This window comes from Eumetopias jubatus, unplaced genomic scaffold, assembly GCF_037043125.1.
Source record: "Eumetopias jubatus isolate StellerSeaLion01/CBP00866 unplaced genomic scaffold, mEumJub1_p1.0 scaffold_11, whole genome shotgun sequence".
Taxonomy (NCBI): Eukaryota; Metazoa; Chordata; class Mammalia; order Carnivora; family Otariidae; genus Eumetopias; species Eumetopias jubatus.
Window position 1 is genome coordinate 74,209,171 of NW_028274817.1, and position 16,572 is coordinate 74,225,742.

General features: G+C 38.9%; 1 protein-coding gene across 6 annotated transcripts in view; it reads right to left on the reverse strand.

Moving 5' to 3' along the window:
* Positions 1-16,572, reverse strand: part of HEPH (hephaestin) — a 70,684-nt gene that overhangs the window by 53,759 nt on the left and 353 nt on the right. For all 6 annotated transcript variants that reach the window (XM_088028998.1, XM_028126585.2, XM_028126589.2 and 3 more), the window contains 6 exons: positions 14,479-14,723; positions 12,700-12,912; positions 11,831-12,013; positions 10,457-10,711; positions 8,276-8,444; positions 6,235-6,371 (listed from right to left, as the gene is read on the reverse strand). In XM_088028998.1, coding sequence (XP_087885124.1) covers positions 6,235-6,371; positions 8,276-8,444; positions 10,457-10,711; positions 11,831-12,013; positions 12,700-12,912; positions 14,479-14,723 — 1,202 coding nt within the window. The remainder of the gene's footprint in view (positions 1-6,234; positions 6,372-8,275; positions 8,445-10,456; positions 10,712-11,830; positions 12,014-12,699; positions 12,913-14,478; positions 14,724-16,572) is intronic.

Here is a 16,572-nt window from a genome sequence, read left to right on the forward strand (position 1 = left end):
GATTATAGGGGTGCCTCAGTGGTTCAGTTGGTTAAGCATCTGCCTTTGGCTCAGGTCATGATCTCAGGGTCCTGGGATTGGGCCCCATGTCAGGCTAACTGCTCAGCAGAGAGTCTGCTTCTCCCTCTCCCTCTGTCCCTTCCCACTCTGCTCATGCTCTCTCTCTCTCAAATAAATAAATTAAATCTATTAAAAATAAATGATTAAAAATGCACTAGCTGGGCTTAAAAAAAAGCATAGAAGACACTTGAGAATTCTTTATTGCAGAAATAAAAGAATTAAATCTAATCAGGCTGATTAAAATGCTATAAAATTAAAAATGCTATTACTGAGATGCAGTCACAAAGGAGGCCCTAACAGAAAGGAAGAACAAGGCAGAAGAGATAGACAGTGATATAGAAGATAAAATGATGGAAAATTTGAAAATGCTGAAAAGAAGAGAAAAAGACAACTGCTGGATCACAAAGGAAGACTGCAAGAACTCAGTGATTCCATAAAGTGAAATAATACCCAGTTAATAGGGGTCCCAGAAGATAAACAGAGAGAGGGGGGAGAAGGTTTACTTGGACAAATTATAGCTGAGAACTTCCCTAATCTGTAGAAGGAAATAGGCATTCAAGCCCAGGAGACACAGAGAACCCCCCTCAAAATCAATAAAAATAAGTTAACACCTCGATATATAATAGTGAAGCTTGCAAACATCAGAGATAAAGAGAAAATCCGGAAAGCAGCTCAGGACAAGAGATCCTTAATCTACAAGGGTAGACACATAAGACTGGCAGCAAACGAGTCCAGAGAGACCTGCCAGGCCAGAAAGACCAGCATGATATATTCAACATATTAAATGGGAAAAAAATGCAGCCAATAACACTTTATCCAGAAAGGCTGTCATTCAGAATAGAAGGAGAGATAAAGAGTTTCCAGGGGGTTGGGAACTAAAGAAATCTGTGAACACTAAACCAGCCCTGGAAGAAATATTAAATGGGATATTTTGAGCAAAGAGAGAGCAAAAAGTAACAAAGACCAGAAAGGAACAGAGACAATCTACAGAAACAGCAACTTTATAGGTAATACAAGAGCACTACATTCATATTTTTCAATAATTACTCTGAATATAAATGGACTGAATGCTCCAATCAAAAGACACAGGGTGGGGCACCTGGGTGGCTCAATTGGTTAAGCGTCTGCCTTCAGCTCAGGTCATGATCTCAGGGTCCTGGGATTGAGCGCCATGTCGGACTCCCTGCTCAGTGGGGAGTCTGCTTCTCCCTCTCCCTCTGCCCCTACCCCTGCTCATGCACATTTTTTCTCTCTTTCTCTCTCTCTTACTCTCTCTCAAATAAATAATCTTTAAAAAAAGACATAGGGTATCAGACTGGATTTAAAAAAAGAAGAACCATCAATATACTGGCTACAAGAGACTCATTTTAGACCCAAAGACATCTCCAGATTGAAAGTGAGGGGGTAGAGAAACACTTATCATGCTAATAGACATCAAAAGAAATCTGGAGTAGCAATCCCTGTATCAGACAAACTAGATTTTAAACCAAAGACTGTAATAAGAGATGAAGGAAGACACTATATCATAATAAAAGGGTCTACTCAACAAGAAGATCTAACAATTATAAATATTGATACCCCCAAATTGGGAACACCCAAATACATAAAACAATAAGAAACATAAAGGAGCTCATTGATTATAATACAATAATAGTAGGGGACTTGAATACCCACTTACATCAATGGATAGATCATCTAAGCAGAAAATCAACAAGGAAACAAGGGCTTTGATTGACACACTGGACAAGATGGACTTAACAAATATATTCAGAGCATTTCATCCTAAAGCAGCAGAATACACATTCTTCTTGAGTGCACACAGAAAATTCTCCAGAAAACATCATATACTGGGTCAGAAATCAGGTCTCAACCAGTACAAAAAGATTGAGATTATACTGTGCATACTTTCAGACCACAATGCTTTAAAACTTGAAGTTAGCCACAAGAAGAAATTTGGAAGGAACCCAAATACATGGAGGTTAAAGAGCATCCTACTAAAGAATGGATGGGTCAACAAGGAAATTAAAAAAAAAATTAAAAAGTACATGGAAGCAAATGAAAATGAAAACGCAATAGTTCAGAACCATTGGGATGCAGCAAAGGCATGGTAATGGCACAAAAACAGACACATAGATCAATGGAACAGAATGGAGAACCCAGAAAAGGACCCTCAACTCTATGGTCAACTAATATTTGACAAAGTAGGAAAGAATATGCAATGGGAAAAAGACAGTCTCCTCAACAAATGTTGGGAAAATTGGACAGCCATATGCAGAAGAACGAAACTGGACCACTTTCTTATGCCATACACAAAAATAAACTCAAAATGGATGAAAGATCAAAATGTAAGCTAGGAATCCATCAAAATTCTAGAGGAGAACACAGGCAGCACCCTCTTTGACTTCAATCACAGCAACTTCTTTCAAAACAGGTTTCCAAAGACAAGAGAAACAAAAGCAAAGATGAATTAGACTTCATCAAGATAAAATCTTCCTCATGGCAAAGGAAACAGTCAACAAAACTAAAAGGCAACTTACAGAATGGGAGAAGATATTTGCAAATGACATAACAGGTAAAAGGCTGGTATCCAAGATATATAAAGAGCTTCTCAAACTCAACCCCAAAAAATAAAAAATCCAGTCACAAAATGGGCAGAAGACATGAACAGACACTTCTTCAAAAAATATGTACAAATGGCCAACAGACACATGAAAAAATGCTCATCACTTGTCATCAGGGAAATACAAATCAAATCCACAATGAGATACCACATTACACCAGTTAGAATGGCAAAAATTAACAAAACAGGAAACAATAAATGTTGGTGAGGATGTGGAGAAAGGGGAACCCTCTTACACTGTTGGTGGGAATGCAAGCTGATATAGCCACTCTGGAAAACAGTATGGAGGTTCCTCAAGAAGTTAAAAATAGAGCTACCCTGCAACCCAGCAATTGCACTACTAGGTACTTATCCAAAAGATACAGACATAGTGATTTGAAGGAGTGCATGAACCCTAATGTTTACAGCAACAATGTCCACAATAGCCAAAATATGTAAAGAGCCCAGGTGTTCATCAACAGACGAGTGGAGAAAGAAGAAGCAGTATATGTGTAATGAAATATTACTCAGCTATCAGAAAGAATGAAATCTTGCCATTTGCAACGATGTGGGTGGGACTAGAGGGAATGCTTCCATAGCATTATGCTAAGCGACATAATTCAGTTAGAGAAAGACAAATACCATATGATTTCCATCATATGTGCAATTTAAGAAACAAAACAGATGAACATAGTGGAAAGGGAAGAACTTAAAGTAAGACAAGAACAGAGAGGGAGGCAAACCATAAGAGACTCAACTTGAGGAAAGAAACTGAGGTTTGCTGGAGGGGAGGTGGGTGGGGGATTGGGATGATTGGGTGATGGGCATTAGGGCGGGCACTTGAAGTAATGAACACTTGATGTTGTATGCAATTGATGAATCACTAAATTCTACCTCTGAAACTAATAATATGGTATATATGTTAATTAAACTGAATTTAAATAAAACATTTTAAAAATAGATTAAAGACCTAAATTTAAGACCTAAAGCTATACAACTCTGATAAGAACACATATGGCATAATTTTCCCAACATTTTCTTTGGCAGTGATTTCTTGGATATGACACCAGACACACAGGTAATAAGAGAAAAATATAGACATAATGGACTTCATTACTTTCTAATTGTGCATCAAAATACACCATAAAGTTAAAAGGCCACCCACAGAATGGGAGAAAATATTTGCAATTCATAAGTCTGATAAGGGATTAATATCCTGAATATATAGAGAACTCCTAAAACTTAACAACAAAAATTATACAGCTCAGGGGCGCCTGGATGGCTCAGTCATTAAGCGTCTGCCTTCGGCTCAGGTCCTGATCCCAGGGTCCTGGGATCGAGCCCCGTGTCAGGCTCCCTGCTCCACGGGAAGCCTGCTTCTCCCTCTCCCACTCCCCCTGCTTGTGTTCCCTCTCTCACTGTCTCTCCCTGTCAAATAAATAAATAAAATCTTTTAAAAAATTATACAACTCAATTAAAGATGGGCAAATGACTTAAATAGACATTTCTCCAAAGAATACACAAATGACCAATTGGTACATGGAAGAATGTCCAACATCAGTAATTATTAAATAAATGAAAATCAAAAATACAATGAGATACCTTTTCACACCTATTAGGATGGCCACTATCAAACAAAACAAAACAGAAAACAAGAATTGGCAAGAATGTGGAGAAATCGTCACCCTTCTGCACTGTTGGGAAATATAAAATGGTACAGGCACCATGAAAAACAGTATGGTGGTTCCTTAAAAAATTAAAATAGGATTACCACATGACCCAGAGTTTCCATTTCTATGCATATACTGAAAAGTAACCAAAGCATGTGTCAAAGACATATTGTACACTCATATTCATAGCAGCATTAATCCCCATAGCTAAAATGTGGAAGCAACCCAAGTGTCCACTAGTGGATGAGTGGATAAGCAAAATATTATATACATACAGTGGAATATTATTCACCCATGAAAAAGAATGAAACCTTGTGATTTGTATCAACATGGATGGAGCTAGAGAGTATAATGCAAAATGAAATAAGCCAATAAGAGAAAGACAAATACCATATGATTTCCCCCATATGTGGAATTTAAGAAAAAAAACAAAGGAACAAAGGAAAGAGAGAGAGAAAAAAAAAAAAAAAACAAGAAATAGACTCTTAACAATAGAGGAAAAGCTGATGGTTACCAGAGTGGAGGGGATGGGTGGTTGGGGTAAATAAGTGATGGGGATTGAGGAGGGCACTTGTCTTGATGAGCACCAGGTGATGTATGGAATTGTTGAATCACTATTGTACACCTGAAACTAATATAACACTGTATGTTAACTATATTGGAATTAAAATTTAAAAGCTTAATAAAAAATAAAGAAGGGCATGGGAATGATAGATGTCAAGGAGAAAAAAAAGAAATTCTGTATACACAGCAATATGGATGAAACCTCAGCTGGTCACAGAAAGACAAATACTGTATGATTCCTCTTATATAACGTACTTAGAGTAGTCAAGATCATGGAGATAGAAAGTTGAATGGTTGTTGCCAGGGGTGAGGGGGAGGGAAGAATGAGAAGTTATTGTTTAATGGGTATAGAGTTTCAGTTTTGTAAGATGGAAAGAGTTATGAAGATGGATGGTGATGATAGTTACACAACATTATGAATGCATTTAATACCACTGGAGTGTACACTTAAAATGGTTAAGATGGTAAATTTTATGTTATGTGTATTTTACCCCAATATTTTAAAATATTGAAGAATAAAAAAGACTGAGACTCATACTGAACACCAGCTAATGATAGCTTTAATACTGTCCACCGTCTTTCCCAAAGTGATTTTCTGCTCTTTATATCTTCCTGTCTAGCAGATGTAAGGTCTATTGTCCATGTTCAGATCTCCTAGAATCAACTGTGACACACTTATCCCCAGAACATGGTCAATTATATTACTTTCATTACCAAAATTTTCTTCCATCTAATCTATTTTACTTCCTGGCTCTACCAAGTGGCTAAACCACACTGAACTTTGCTATGTCATTTCAATACTGTGCTTTACACAAATCTGTGCTGCTGGATACCTTATCCAAGACCAGGCTTTAAGCCTTGTACTGCATCCCTCACCATAGCAAGCATGTCTGCCTGTAATGTCAATCTGTTCCTGGCCTCATATTGCCAAGAACCTGGACACTCTTACTGCATTAAATAACTCTTCAGAAATACACTTAGAGAAACACTTCTAAAAGTGTGATCTGTATAACAGTGCTACCAAAAGATGTTTACTAATAAAAGGTTCAGTAATTAAGTATGATAAATTTTACATACTCTATTCCCATCTTGGATATTTTTGATGAACAAAAATAAATAAAAGGCTCTGAGAAGCCCTGTAACAAAGAATACTATTTGACCACATTTAACCTAGTGTTTGGCAAACACATTCAGACTCATAGCGTTTTATTTTTTCACCAAACATTTATCCCTTGGAACTCAGTTTGAGAGATGCTTGTTTTGAGTGTACCTCTGAGGTACCCCCCAGGCTCCAGTTCTCAAGTTCCAGTCAATGAATTTCATAAGTACAGTATTTCTCACCTAGAATTCCAAGATGCTTATTTTCCTCCAGCTGCACCTTTTCCTGGAACGTCTCATCTTGGAAAGCTTCATACCGGACTTTCCAGTAAGTGCCCCCAATCCGACTGGAACTCTTCTGGAAGAATTTATCTGAGCTACTGGCATATAAAAAAGGTAAATGTCACCTGACTTATGTATCAAATAGATCCCCATCTCACCCTTGGTCTCATCAAGTTATGGATACTTGTGTTTAGGAAGAACCTCAGAGATCATCCAGGTTAAGTTCCACCCAATAAATGTATCCCCTTTGATGACACCACTAATAAGTAATATACGGCTTCTGCCCACTTGAGTCTTTCAAAAGTCAAGGGACTTATTTTCAGAGATAGCAATCCCTCTTACTGTTGGGTAGTTTTAATGGTTGGAATTCTTTTTTATAGTAGGCTAAAATCTTCTCTTGTAAGTTTCAGACAATGGGACCAGTTCTGCCCTCTGAAGTTAAATAGCCTTACATCTGTCCTAATCATCCTCAGATACTCAAAATCCTTTCTCACCTTAATAAAAAATATTCTTCATTTTGGGGCACCTGGGTGGTTCAGTCAATTAAGCAACTGACTTCAGCTCAGGTCATGATCTCAGGGTCCTGGGATTGAGTCCCATGTCAGGCTCTGTACTCAGCAGGGAGTCTGCTTCTCCCTCTCCCTCTGTCCCTCCTCCTGCTTATGCTCTCTTTCTCTCTCCCTCTCAAATAAATAAATAAAATCTTTAAAAATTTTTTAATTGTTTTATTTATTTTTTATTTTTTTATTTTTTATTATGTTATGTTAGTCACCATACAGTAAGTACATTGTTAGTTTTTGATGGAGTGTTCCATGATTCATTGTTTGCATATAACACCCAGTGCTCCATGCAATAAGTGCCCTCCTTAATACCCATCACCAGGCTAACCCACCCCCCCCACCCCCCTCATGGAGGACATTAGGAGAAGGAAAGGAAAAATGAAGGGGGGGATCAGAGGGGGAGATGAACCATGAGAGACTATGGACTACAGGAAATAAAATCTTTTAAAAAATATTCTTCATTCCAAAATGAAATTCCACTAATTTAACAAGCACAGTTGGGAGATTCTGGAAGCTATGCTGAGACCCAAGTTCCTATTTTCTTATGGTTTCTGCAGATTCATTCCATTTTTTTTTAGATTTTATTTATTTATTTGAGAGAGAGAGAATGAGAGATAGAGAGCATAAGAGGGAAGAGGTTCAGAGGGAGAAGCAGACTCCCTGCTGAGCAGGGAGCCCGATGTGGGACTCGATCCTGGGACTCCAGGATCATGACCTGAGCCGAAGGCAGTCGCTTAACCAACTGAGTCACCCAGGCGCCCATCATTCCATTATTTCTTACTGGGAGAATAAATATAATGGTGCCCTAAAATATTCCTCCCAAAACTCTCCTAATCATTTACTAAGTACCTCTTCTGTAAAAGACCTGGAATCACTGATAGCCCAGTGAGTCAATATAACTTAAGGCCTAGCATCTGAATAGGGAAATAACCTTCTGCCCTATTTTGTCTACATCTGAGTAGTGGATGAGGTAGGAGAATTTGGAGAAATCCCTCCAAAAGGATGAAAATGGAATGGCTACAAGGTAGGTTGCTCCTGCTCTTCCTATATTTCTCCAAGTGCCTCCTTCAGATTATAGAAAAGAGAGGAAGGGACAATGAGGTAAACAAAAGAAAAATAAAGAAGAGTTGGATAAGTGCCATTTCAACTGTTCTGGTTTTTTGGGGGGTCTTATTTTCTTAATGCAGCCTGGGATCATAACAGAAGCAATCTCAAACTCTGCTTGAACCCTTTGTTAAGGATGTGACATAACCCTACAAAAAGTTTTATAGCTTCCCAAGAGCACGTTCTCCAGGGGACCACAAGAATTTGGCTAACCATTATCATGTAATTCCAGCCAGACAATGATTGTAACCCTCAAGTGAAGTGAGAGATTTCTGAAAGGGAGTAATAGGAGTTGGGCTGGGCCCAGAAGCTGGGGGAGGAAACTCATTGCCTCTTACCTGCCTGGTTCCCTCAAATTCTTCCCAGTACTCCCATCATGCCCCATCGGGCCATAGTCCCATTGAATCTCATGCGCCTCAATGAAGTACTGCCGAACTTTGCCTGTGAGTTGGTTCATAGGAGGGGTCATGGAGCAAGACTTGACCTTGTAGAGTGCTTGCATGCCACCTGGAGGAAGAACATCATGGCTGGCTCCATTCCACCCAACAGGTCCTGTAGCTAGATGACCCACCTTTCTCCTTCTAATGTTTTTCCCTCCCACCTTTCATCAGACCACTTTCTCTCACTCCTCAAGAACCCGGCTGGGAGAAAGGGAGCCTATATGGGAATTCAAGTACCTTCACCTGCTAACCACAACTGACTCATTTTACCAGATCCTCATTCCTGCTTCTGCAAAAGGCTTACATTGTAGCAAGATCACAGAATTTGAAGTCAGAATACTTGTGTTCCATTCTAATTCTTATCAATCTCTGTAGGACCTTTGGCCAGTCACTTCCTAGATTTGAACTTTAAACGTTGTTTTGTAAATGAGGAGAATAGGGATGTCTATCACACTGGGCTGGTGGAAGCATCACATTTTAAAAAGAGGGAGTAAGAAAAAAAAGGGAGTAAGTTACATGTAAAGTAGGAAGCTCCTAAAATAATGGAACATCTTCTATACATGGAGGTGAAGCTTCAGACTTGGGAATACCAGGAAAATTTGAATTCTAAATATTATCTCCAAATGTGGAAAAATTTACTTTGAGGCATAGTGATAATGGATGATACTGCTTATATTTGCTTGGCAACTTACAGAGGTCATTCAAGTATACTATCACATTTGAGTCTCACATCATTCCCAAGGAAATTTGAAATTTGTAAATTAGAAATTGGAGGTAAGAAAAAGGAGAAAATAATATTAATTTTTGTTGAATATGAATTACATGCCAAGCCTTGTGCCAGGTGCTTTACATTTGTTACATCCTTCAGTCCTCATAACCCTCATGTGAAACAGACTTTTAATGTCCCTTTCTGCAGATGAAGAAAACTAAGGATCAGAGAGGTTAAGTAACTTGCCCAAGATTAAACGGCTAGTCAGTAGTGAAGCTGAGACTTAATCTCCTATCTTTTAACTGCAAATTTAAATGCTCATTCTCTTCTTTCAGAGAAGTTATATGAATTACCAAAGTTAATTAAACAATTTGTAGAACCAAGATTTGAATTCAGGCTTATCTGCCTGGCCCTAAGGTCCATACTTGCTTCACTATTGTGCTGCATCCCTAACCTCCATTCATATTCATTCATACTCTCTTACCCGGGTACCTTTGGGACCAAGGGTGGGCCCTGGATGATGGAGCATGGGTAAGTGGCCTCTGTTCATCAAACCTACCACCACAGACTCATTATCCTACCAGTCTGTAACTCTTCATCTGCTCAAATCTACTTTCACATACTCATATTACTCTCCTAACACCTACCTAATTTATCATATATCAAATAATTCTAGAAAGTAAGAGATAATAAAGATCTTAGAGATTATTTAGACCAAACCCCTCATTTTGGAGATGTGGCAAATGAGGCCTATACATGGGAAGGGACTTTTCCAAAGTCATACAGTGAGTTTCTCACAGAACTGAGACAATAACTCAAACCTTCTAATCACTTGTCTAGTGCTCTTTTCATTGTCTCATATATTCCTCTTCTCTGATGCTCCTGGATGCACTATGCCATTACTTCAACAATTTTCTCTCTAAAAACCAAACCTTCTACTCCTATTACTATTGGGTCCCAACTAGAGTGTCACTACTTGCCCACAATACTCTATGATCTCCCAAAGAAGCCTTTGTTTTCTTTAATCTCTCCTTCACTCCCTCTTCAATAAGCTGCAAATACCTCCAGGTATTAATTCCTTAGAATTCTGAGCAAAGAAGAACAGCTTGAATAACTGCTTATCCATCTCTATACCATCTTATGTTAGAGATGGGGAAGATAAAACCCAGAGAAACGTCCCTGAGGTCACCCTGCAAGTTAATGGCTGATCCAGGGAAAAATCTGGCTAGATCCCCAAATTCCAATCTAATATTTCATCCTTTATACCTAGCTGTCTCATCTGAAAGACCTATCTTATGGCTCCAGGCTCCTGATGATCATTAATGCCATCTCCCTTCCATACCTCAAGGGTCAAAGATGTCGGATCTCACCTCGCAAGTGACTATTCACTTGACAGCTAATCAACCAGGTGCCAGGTTCCCAAGGCACCATCTCAGCAGTCACAAAGGTGGCTGGAAAGATGTGAGCCACATCAGTGCGGTGGCCCCGGATGGTCAGTATCTGTCCATGGAAGAAAGCTGTGTGGACATCTACTTCATTGCCCATGCCAAATAAGTGCCAGGCCACACGCTTCTGTGCACACATGCTTAGATCTGGTAAGTTCCCAAAGACAAAGCCATTGATTGCTGCAAAGAAAAATCCAAAGAAAATATCAGAAAATATCTTAGGAAAGAACAGCCTGATGAGAGATTTGCCATCTGACAATAATAATAGACCACATTTAGATGAATTTTTAAAAAGCACACTGTGCTAACCATATACTTTATTTAATTTAAAATCTCATAAACAGCCTGGGAAAATAAACAGATATCATTGATCTCAAGCAATGAGATAACCAAGGCCCAGAGAAGTGAAGTTACTTCTCTCCCAAGGCCACAGAGCTGTTAAGTAGTAGAACCAAGATTCCAACCCAGCAATCTGAGGAAGCTTTCTAATGAATGGGGTTCATTTTGCAAGCTATTTTTCCCTTCCAGGCCAATTTCCTTCTGAAATTTCCACAGGAGAATTTTCAAGTTAGCTAATTACCATGGTTATCAAAGGTAATTTGTGTAAAACCCAAGAGAAATTTGAGCTGCCCAAGCCATCTCTTAAATTTTCCCCCTGAGTTTTCACTTTCCCTTGGGACTATCAGGCTTTGAGACCATCTCTGGCACCAAAGGGACATAAATCTTTTTCTTAATTAAACAAAAATAAAATCAACTTGTTTTTGTTACTAAAATCAGTTATTTACCCATGCCTCAGGGTTCTTGTGTCTTTAGTTTGTTTTAAATGTAATTAAGGTGATCAACTTCCTTACAGCCAATCATTTTTCCTCACAAAGTAGGTAATTCTTCCAAACTTTTTAGGACAAAGAAATGTTGACTAATTACATCAGTGGACAACCCTCACCTTGAGAGACTTAGAATAAAGTACATGACTTTGGAATCAATAACCTAGGCTATTACACATTAAGAGGCAAGGTACCTAATGGCAAGAGCACAGCCTGTGCAATCAGACAGATCAGTATTGGAATTTTAGCGTGCAGATTTTCTATTGTGTAATTCCGGAGCCTCAATTTCCTCATAGGTGAAAGAGGGAAAAGGTACCTATTACTCTTAGTTCCTGTGAGGAGTAAAAACAGGGAAAATGTACCTATTACTTTTAGTTCTTGTGAGATATATGGAAGTATCCACCAGATGCTAGGCCCAATGTAAACTCTCCATCAGTCTTTACTGTCATGGTGTGGCCACCCTCTCCCAGCTCACCATGCATCCTATTGCTTTCCTGAAAGGCCTCATCTTCTTTGTCTACTGAGGTAGGATCTGAGCAGTAAGTGACAATGTTTTCATCGATATGCCAGCTAAGGTTCTCATCTACCACACTGAAGAGCAGGAAGAAATCATTATCCACATCCTTCCGCTGAGGAGGGGAATTCCCATCCAAGGTACCTAGAGTAAGTAAGAAATGTGCCCTTGAGAACTTTCTCTCCTTAGCAACAGTAACCTGCAAGGGGTACTCATAAAAATTAATAGGAAGAGAGGGTGCCTTAAGAGTCTTTTGGCAACAGAAAAGCAGATAAGGCCTTCTGCTCTTAATTTCTATTTCCAAATTTCTATTTCCCCAGTTAAACTCAATTCAGGTGAGCCTAGGACTTGAAGACTGGACATACAGGACCTAGAATAATTCCCTCCCACCATCCCTGCATGTACCTTCAACCCAGGGCCTTAATCTGACAATTCTCTTGCAACACCCAGGTCTTCCAGGTCTGACAATATTTAAACATACCATATTTCCAACAAAGTTCCCCAATTTTCCCCAAATACCGATGGCTACACTTTTGATCCTAACCACACTTAAACTCTTAACACATGCCTTACTTTTAGGTGGTTTGACTCCCATCATTACTAATTCAAGGTTTTAAAATGAAATAAGAAAATATTAAAGTTTTTAAAGGTAATGAAATAGGGAAAAATAGTGGAAAAAAAGTTTAGCAGGGTTTATTCCTGCTAATAAACAAGGGTGTTGAATTAACACCCCTTCAGGTTGCTGTTTAATATGTAGGTGATTCAGCTACATCACTGCTTCCTGTAGATATCCCACACTGCATCTCAGTAGCTCCCCATGGGGCCTGTACCTTTTTTACATGTGATTAGGGGTCCAATGAGGCCAGTTGCAATGTCTCGTGGAGCATCTACATGAGAATGGTAGATCCAGGTGAGGCATGCTGGGTCAGCATCAGTGGGTGCATGGCCTTCTGGAATGGTCCAGTTGTAAATGTGGCTGCCTCCCGGAGGAACAGAATCATCAGCTTTTAGCTGACCAGAGGAGCCATCTGGGTATAAGGAGCCTAGAAAATAAAATTGCACATGCCCAGTCTCAAGGTGAGTGAGAGGGAGCCTGGCAGATATAGAAGCCAAGAGAGGGCTGACATATGGGACAGTGTTCCTCACAACCTGAGGATACATATTCAGGTAATATCCAGCCAAAGAATCCCAGACCTCACATCAGCTATGGGTGGAGAGATGACAGCCATCAGAAAAGGAGCTGTGGCCATGGAAAGTGCTTCACAGCCTGATCTAATAGTATCCTAGTACAAAACCAGTGGCATAGAAGTGAGAAAGAAGACAGAATTCCCCCCTTCAAGAACTCACTTTGGAAAACAGAAAGCAGACAATTACAGAATTTCAATCTAAAGCCAACTTAAGTTCCTCTGAACATTAAAAATCGAACTATGCTATGATCCAATAATCACACCACTGGGTATCTACCCCCCAAAATACAAAAATACTAATTCTAAATGGTACATACACCCCTATGTTTATAGCAACATTATTTACAATAGCCAAATTATGGAAGCAACCCAAGTGTCTATCCATTAATGGATAAGGATGTGATATATATATATATGTATATATATATATATATACATATATATATATATATATATATATATCAACCATAAAAAAGAATGAAATCTTGCCATTTTCAATGACATGAGTGGAGCTAGAGAGCATTATGCTAAGCAAAATAAGTCAGTCAGAGAAAGACAAATACCATATAATTTCACTCATATGTAGAATTTAAAAAATAAAACAAATGAGCAAAGGGGAAAAAAAGAGACAAACCAAGAAATAGACTCTTAGCTATAGAGAACAAATTGATGGTTACCAGAGGGGAAGTGGGTGGGGAGATGGGTGAAATAGGTGATGAAGATTAAGGAGGGCACTTGTCATAAGCACTGGTAGAGGTATGGAATTGTTGAATCACTATATTGTACATCTAAAACTAATATAACTCTGTATGTTAACTATATTGGAATTAAAATTTTATAAATGAAGCCAACTTAATGATCAGTTGGTCCACTTACCCTTTTTATGGAGGAGAAAACAGGAAAAATAACTTGTCCGAGGCTATACAGGAGTTAGTGGCCCAGTCAAAACCTGGGTTCCCTTTCTACTACTGTCACTCACTGTTGTGTCATTATAGGCCATTAGATGGGGGATACAGATTAGTAACTGAACTTCCTCTTAAGAAAAAAAAATGGACCTTTCAGAAGACCATGACCCTAGAATAGCGTTCCCTTACATTCACAGCACACTTTTCTCTTTCCAAAGCACAGCCAAATACTTTATGGAAATGTCCTTCAAGTAATTCTTTGTGAGAAAAGGCAGATTGAATCTCCATATACATAATGAAGAATATGAGGCCCAGAGAGGGGAAGTGGCTTGCCCAAAGTCACAGCATATGAATAGCAGAAGTGATAACATTAGTTACCAGTTTTTCTGGGAGTGCCTCTGCCACCTCAGATCAATAAGGAGAAAAAAGTCTATTCTCATTCCTAGCTCCTCTCTCTCAAATATTAGTAAAAGAAAATTTGTTGTGGACAGGAGAAAAAAAGGTTGGTCTGATTTACCTTCTGAGTCCTTTTCATAGAAAACGCCATGGGGGTGTATGGTGTAGGGACGAGTGGCAAAATTCTTCAGGTGGATAAGGATGACATCTCCCACCTCAGCCTGCAACACTGGCCCCAAGAAGCCCAACCAAGCAGGCTGGACCATTTCATCCATGTATGAACCATCTCTGTATTCCTTATAAATGGTTTTCTTGTAACTGCTCCCTATCCGGTTCTTGTCAGATTTTAGGAAGCTGGAAGCTACTCTGGGAAGGAAGAAGAGAAAGACTCAGAATTTTGCCACAGTCTTCAAAACTCTGGAGAGTTCTTTTCCAGATGAAGCTGACCAAAAATGTCTATTTTTGTTTAGGGCAAAACAAGGGAAAATGAGATTGTACTGATCAAAACACAGGTTAGAGTCTAACTTTTAGACAATGGGAAGCATTAAATTAAAGCATATAAAATTGGGGCACCTGAGTGGCTCAGTCAGTTAAGCGTCTGCCTTCAGCTTGGGTCATGATCCCAGGGTCCTGGGATCGAGCCCTGCTTTGGGGGGGGGTCCCTGCTCAGTGGGGAGTCTGCTTCTCCCTATCCCTCTGTCCCTCCCCCTACTCATGCTCTCTCTCTCCCTCTCTCTATCTCAAATAAATAAACAAAAAAATCTTTAAAAATTAAAGCATATAAAATTGCTGATATTTGACCACTTTTAACCTCCAAAAAAGGCAATTTCACATAGTTCCACTTAATATATAGTAATGGGGAGACAATCAAATATGGACTGACTCTTTTTAAGTGATCAACTCCCAATCCATATGGCCTGACCTTGCATCATCTTGCTATATATGAGAGATCTTATAGCATAGTTGTTAAGATCACAAGTTCTGGAGCCAGGATGAGTTGATTAAATGCCCATATTACCATTTCCAAATCTGTGGGACTTTGAGCCAGTTACTTAACTACTTTATGCACAATTTCCCCATCTGTAAAATGGACATAATCAGGGTACCAAGTTCAGACAGTCAATACTGGTGACTAAAAAAATTAAAATACATAAAGAGCTTAGGACAGTGCCTGGAAAATAGTAAAAGCTTAATAAATGCTAGCTATTATTTCAAAGTATTGGGGATGGAAGATAATGAAGTTATCCCTCAAGGACACCTCTGATAAAAAGACTCTGTTACTCCAAAACTAGATGGACCAGAAGGTGGTTTGTTAAAAAAAAAAAAAAAAAAAAAAAAAGCTGCTTTACTTACTTTAATACATCCTAGAGAGCTCTGAGATAATACAGTCAACTTTGGAAAATTCTGACGCTTTGGGGAGGCAAAGTGATTCAAGATCACAAAAGATTCTTTAATATATTCTTTTTCTTTTAACAGATATTTGTGGAACATCAGCAAGGCTCTAAGATTAAGAAAGGTTAATCTTATGGAATCTGTGAAAGGCAGAATGGTGAGAAGAGTACTAGCTTTGCATCCACATTACCCAGGCTTGAATTCTAGCTCTTCCATTTACTAGCTGTAGGACATGGGCAGGTCACTTAATCTCCTCGAATCTCAGTTTTCTCATCTGTAAGATGAGGACATTCATACTCACCTCCTAGAGCTTTTGTGAGAATTAGGTGAGAGAAAGTATGTAAACTCCTAGTATGGTGACTGTCACAGAGAGACTGTTACATAAGTGATAGCTATTACTATTATTTCCTTGATTCTGAAGCTTACCATATTTTTTCACATTTTCACATATCCAAAATCAATGTAGTTCTACTCAACTATAGGAGCATAGTTCCATCACACACATCTTATAAATACTGTATATATTTCATGTTTTTTTTTCTTTTTTGAAAGTGTTATAGATATCATTTTCAAATCAAGAGAATATGGAATTACCTTTAGGACCCTAAAAATGCTGAGGCACCTCAGTGTGGAAAAGCAGACTCCATGTAGGTTGCTGTCTCCTGAGTCAACTAACACTCTTACCAGCAAATGTGCCACTGGGTATATGGCCATGGAGATCAGGAGCTGACACACCCTGAGAAAAGATCTTCAAAAGGCTACTTCCTGACCTCAAGGGTGCCCCCCCACCAACTCCAGCTATAATTCCACAAATGATTAAACA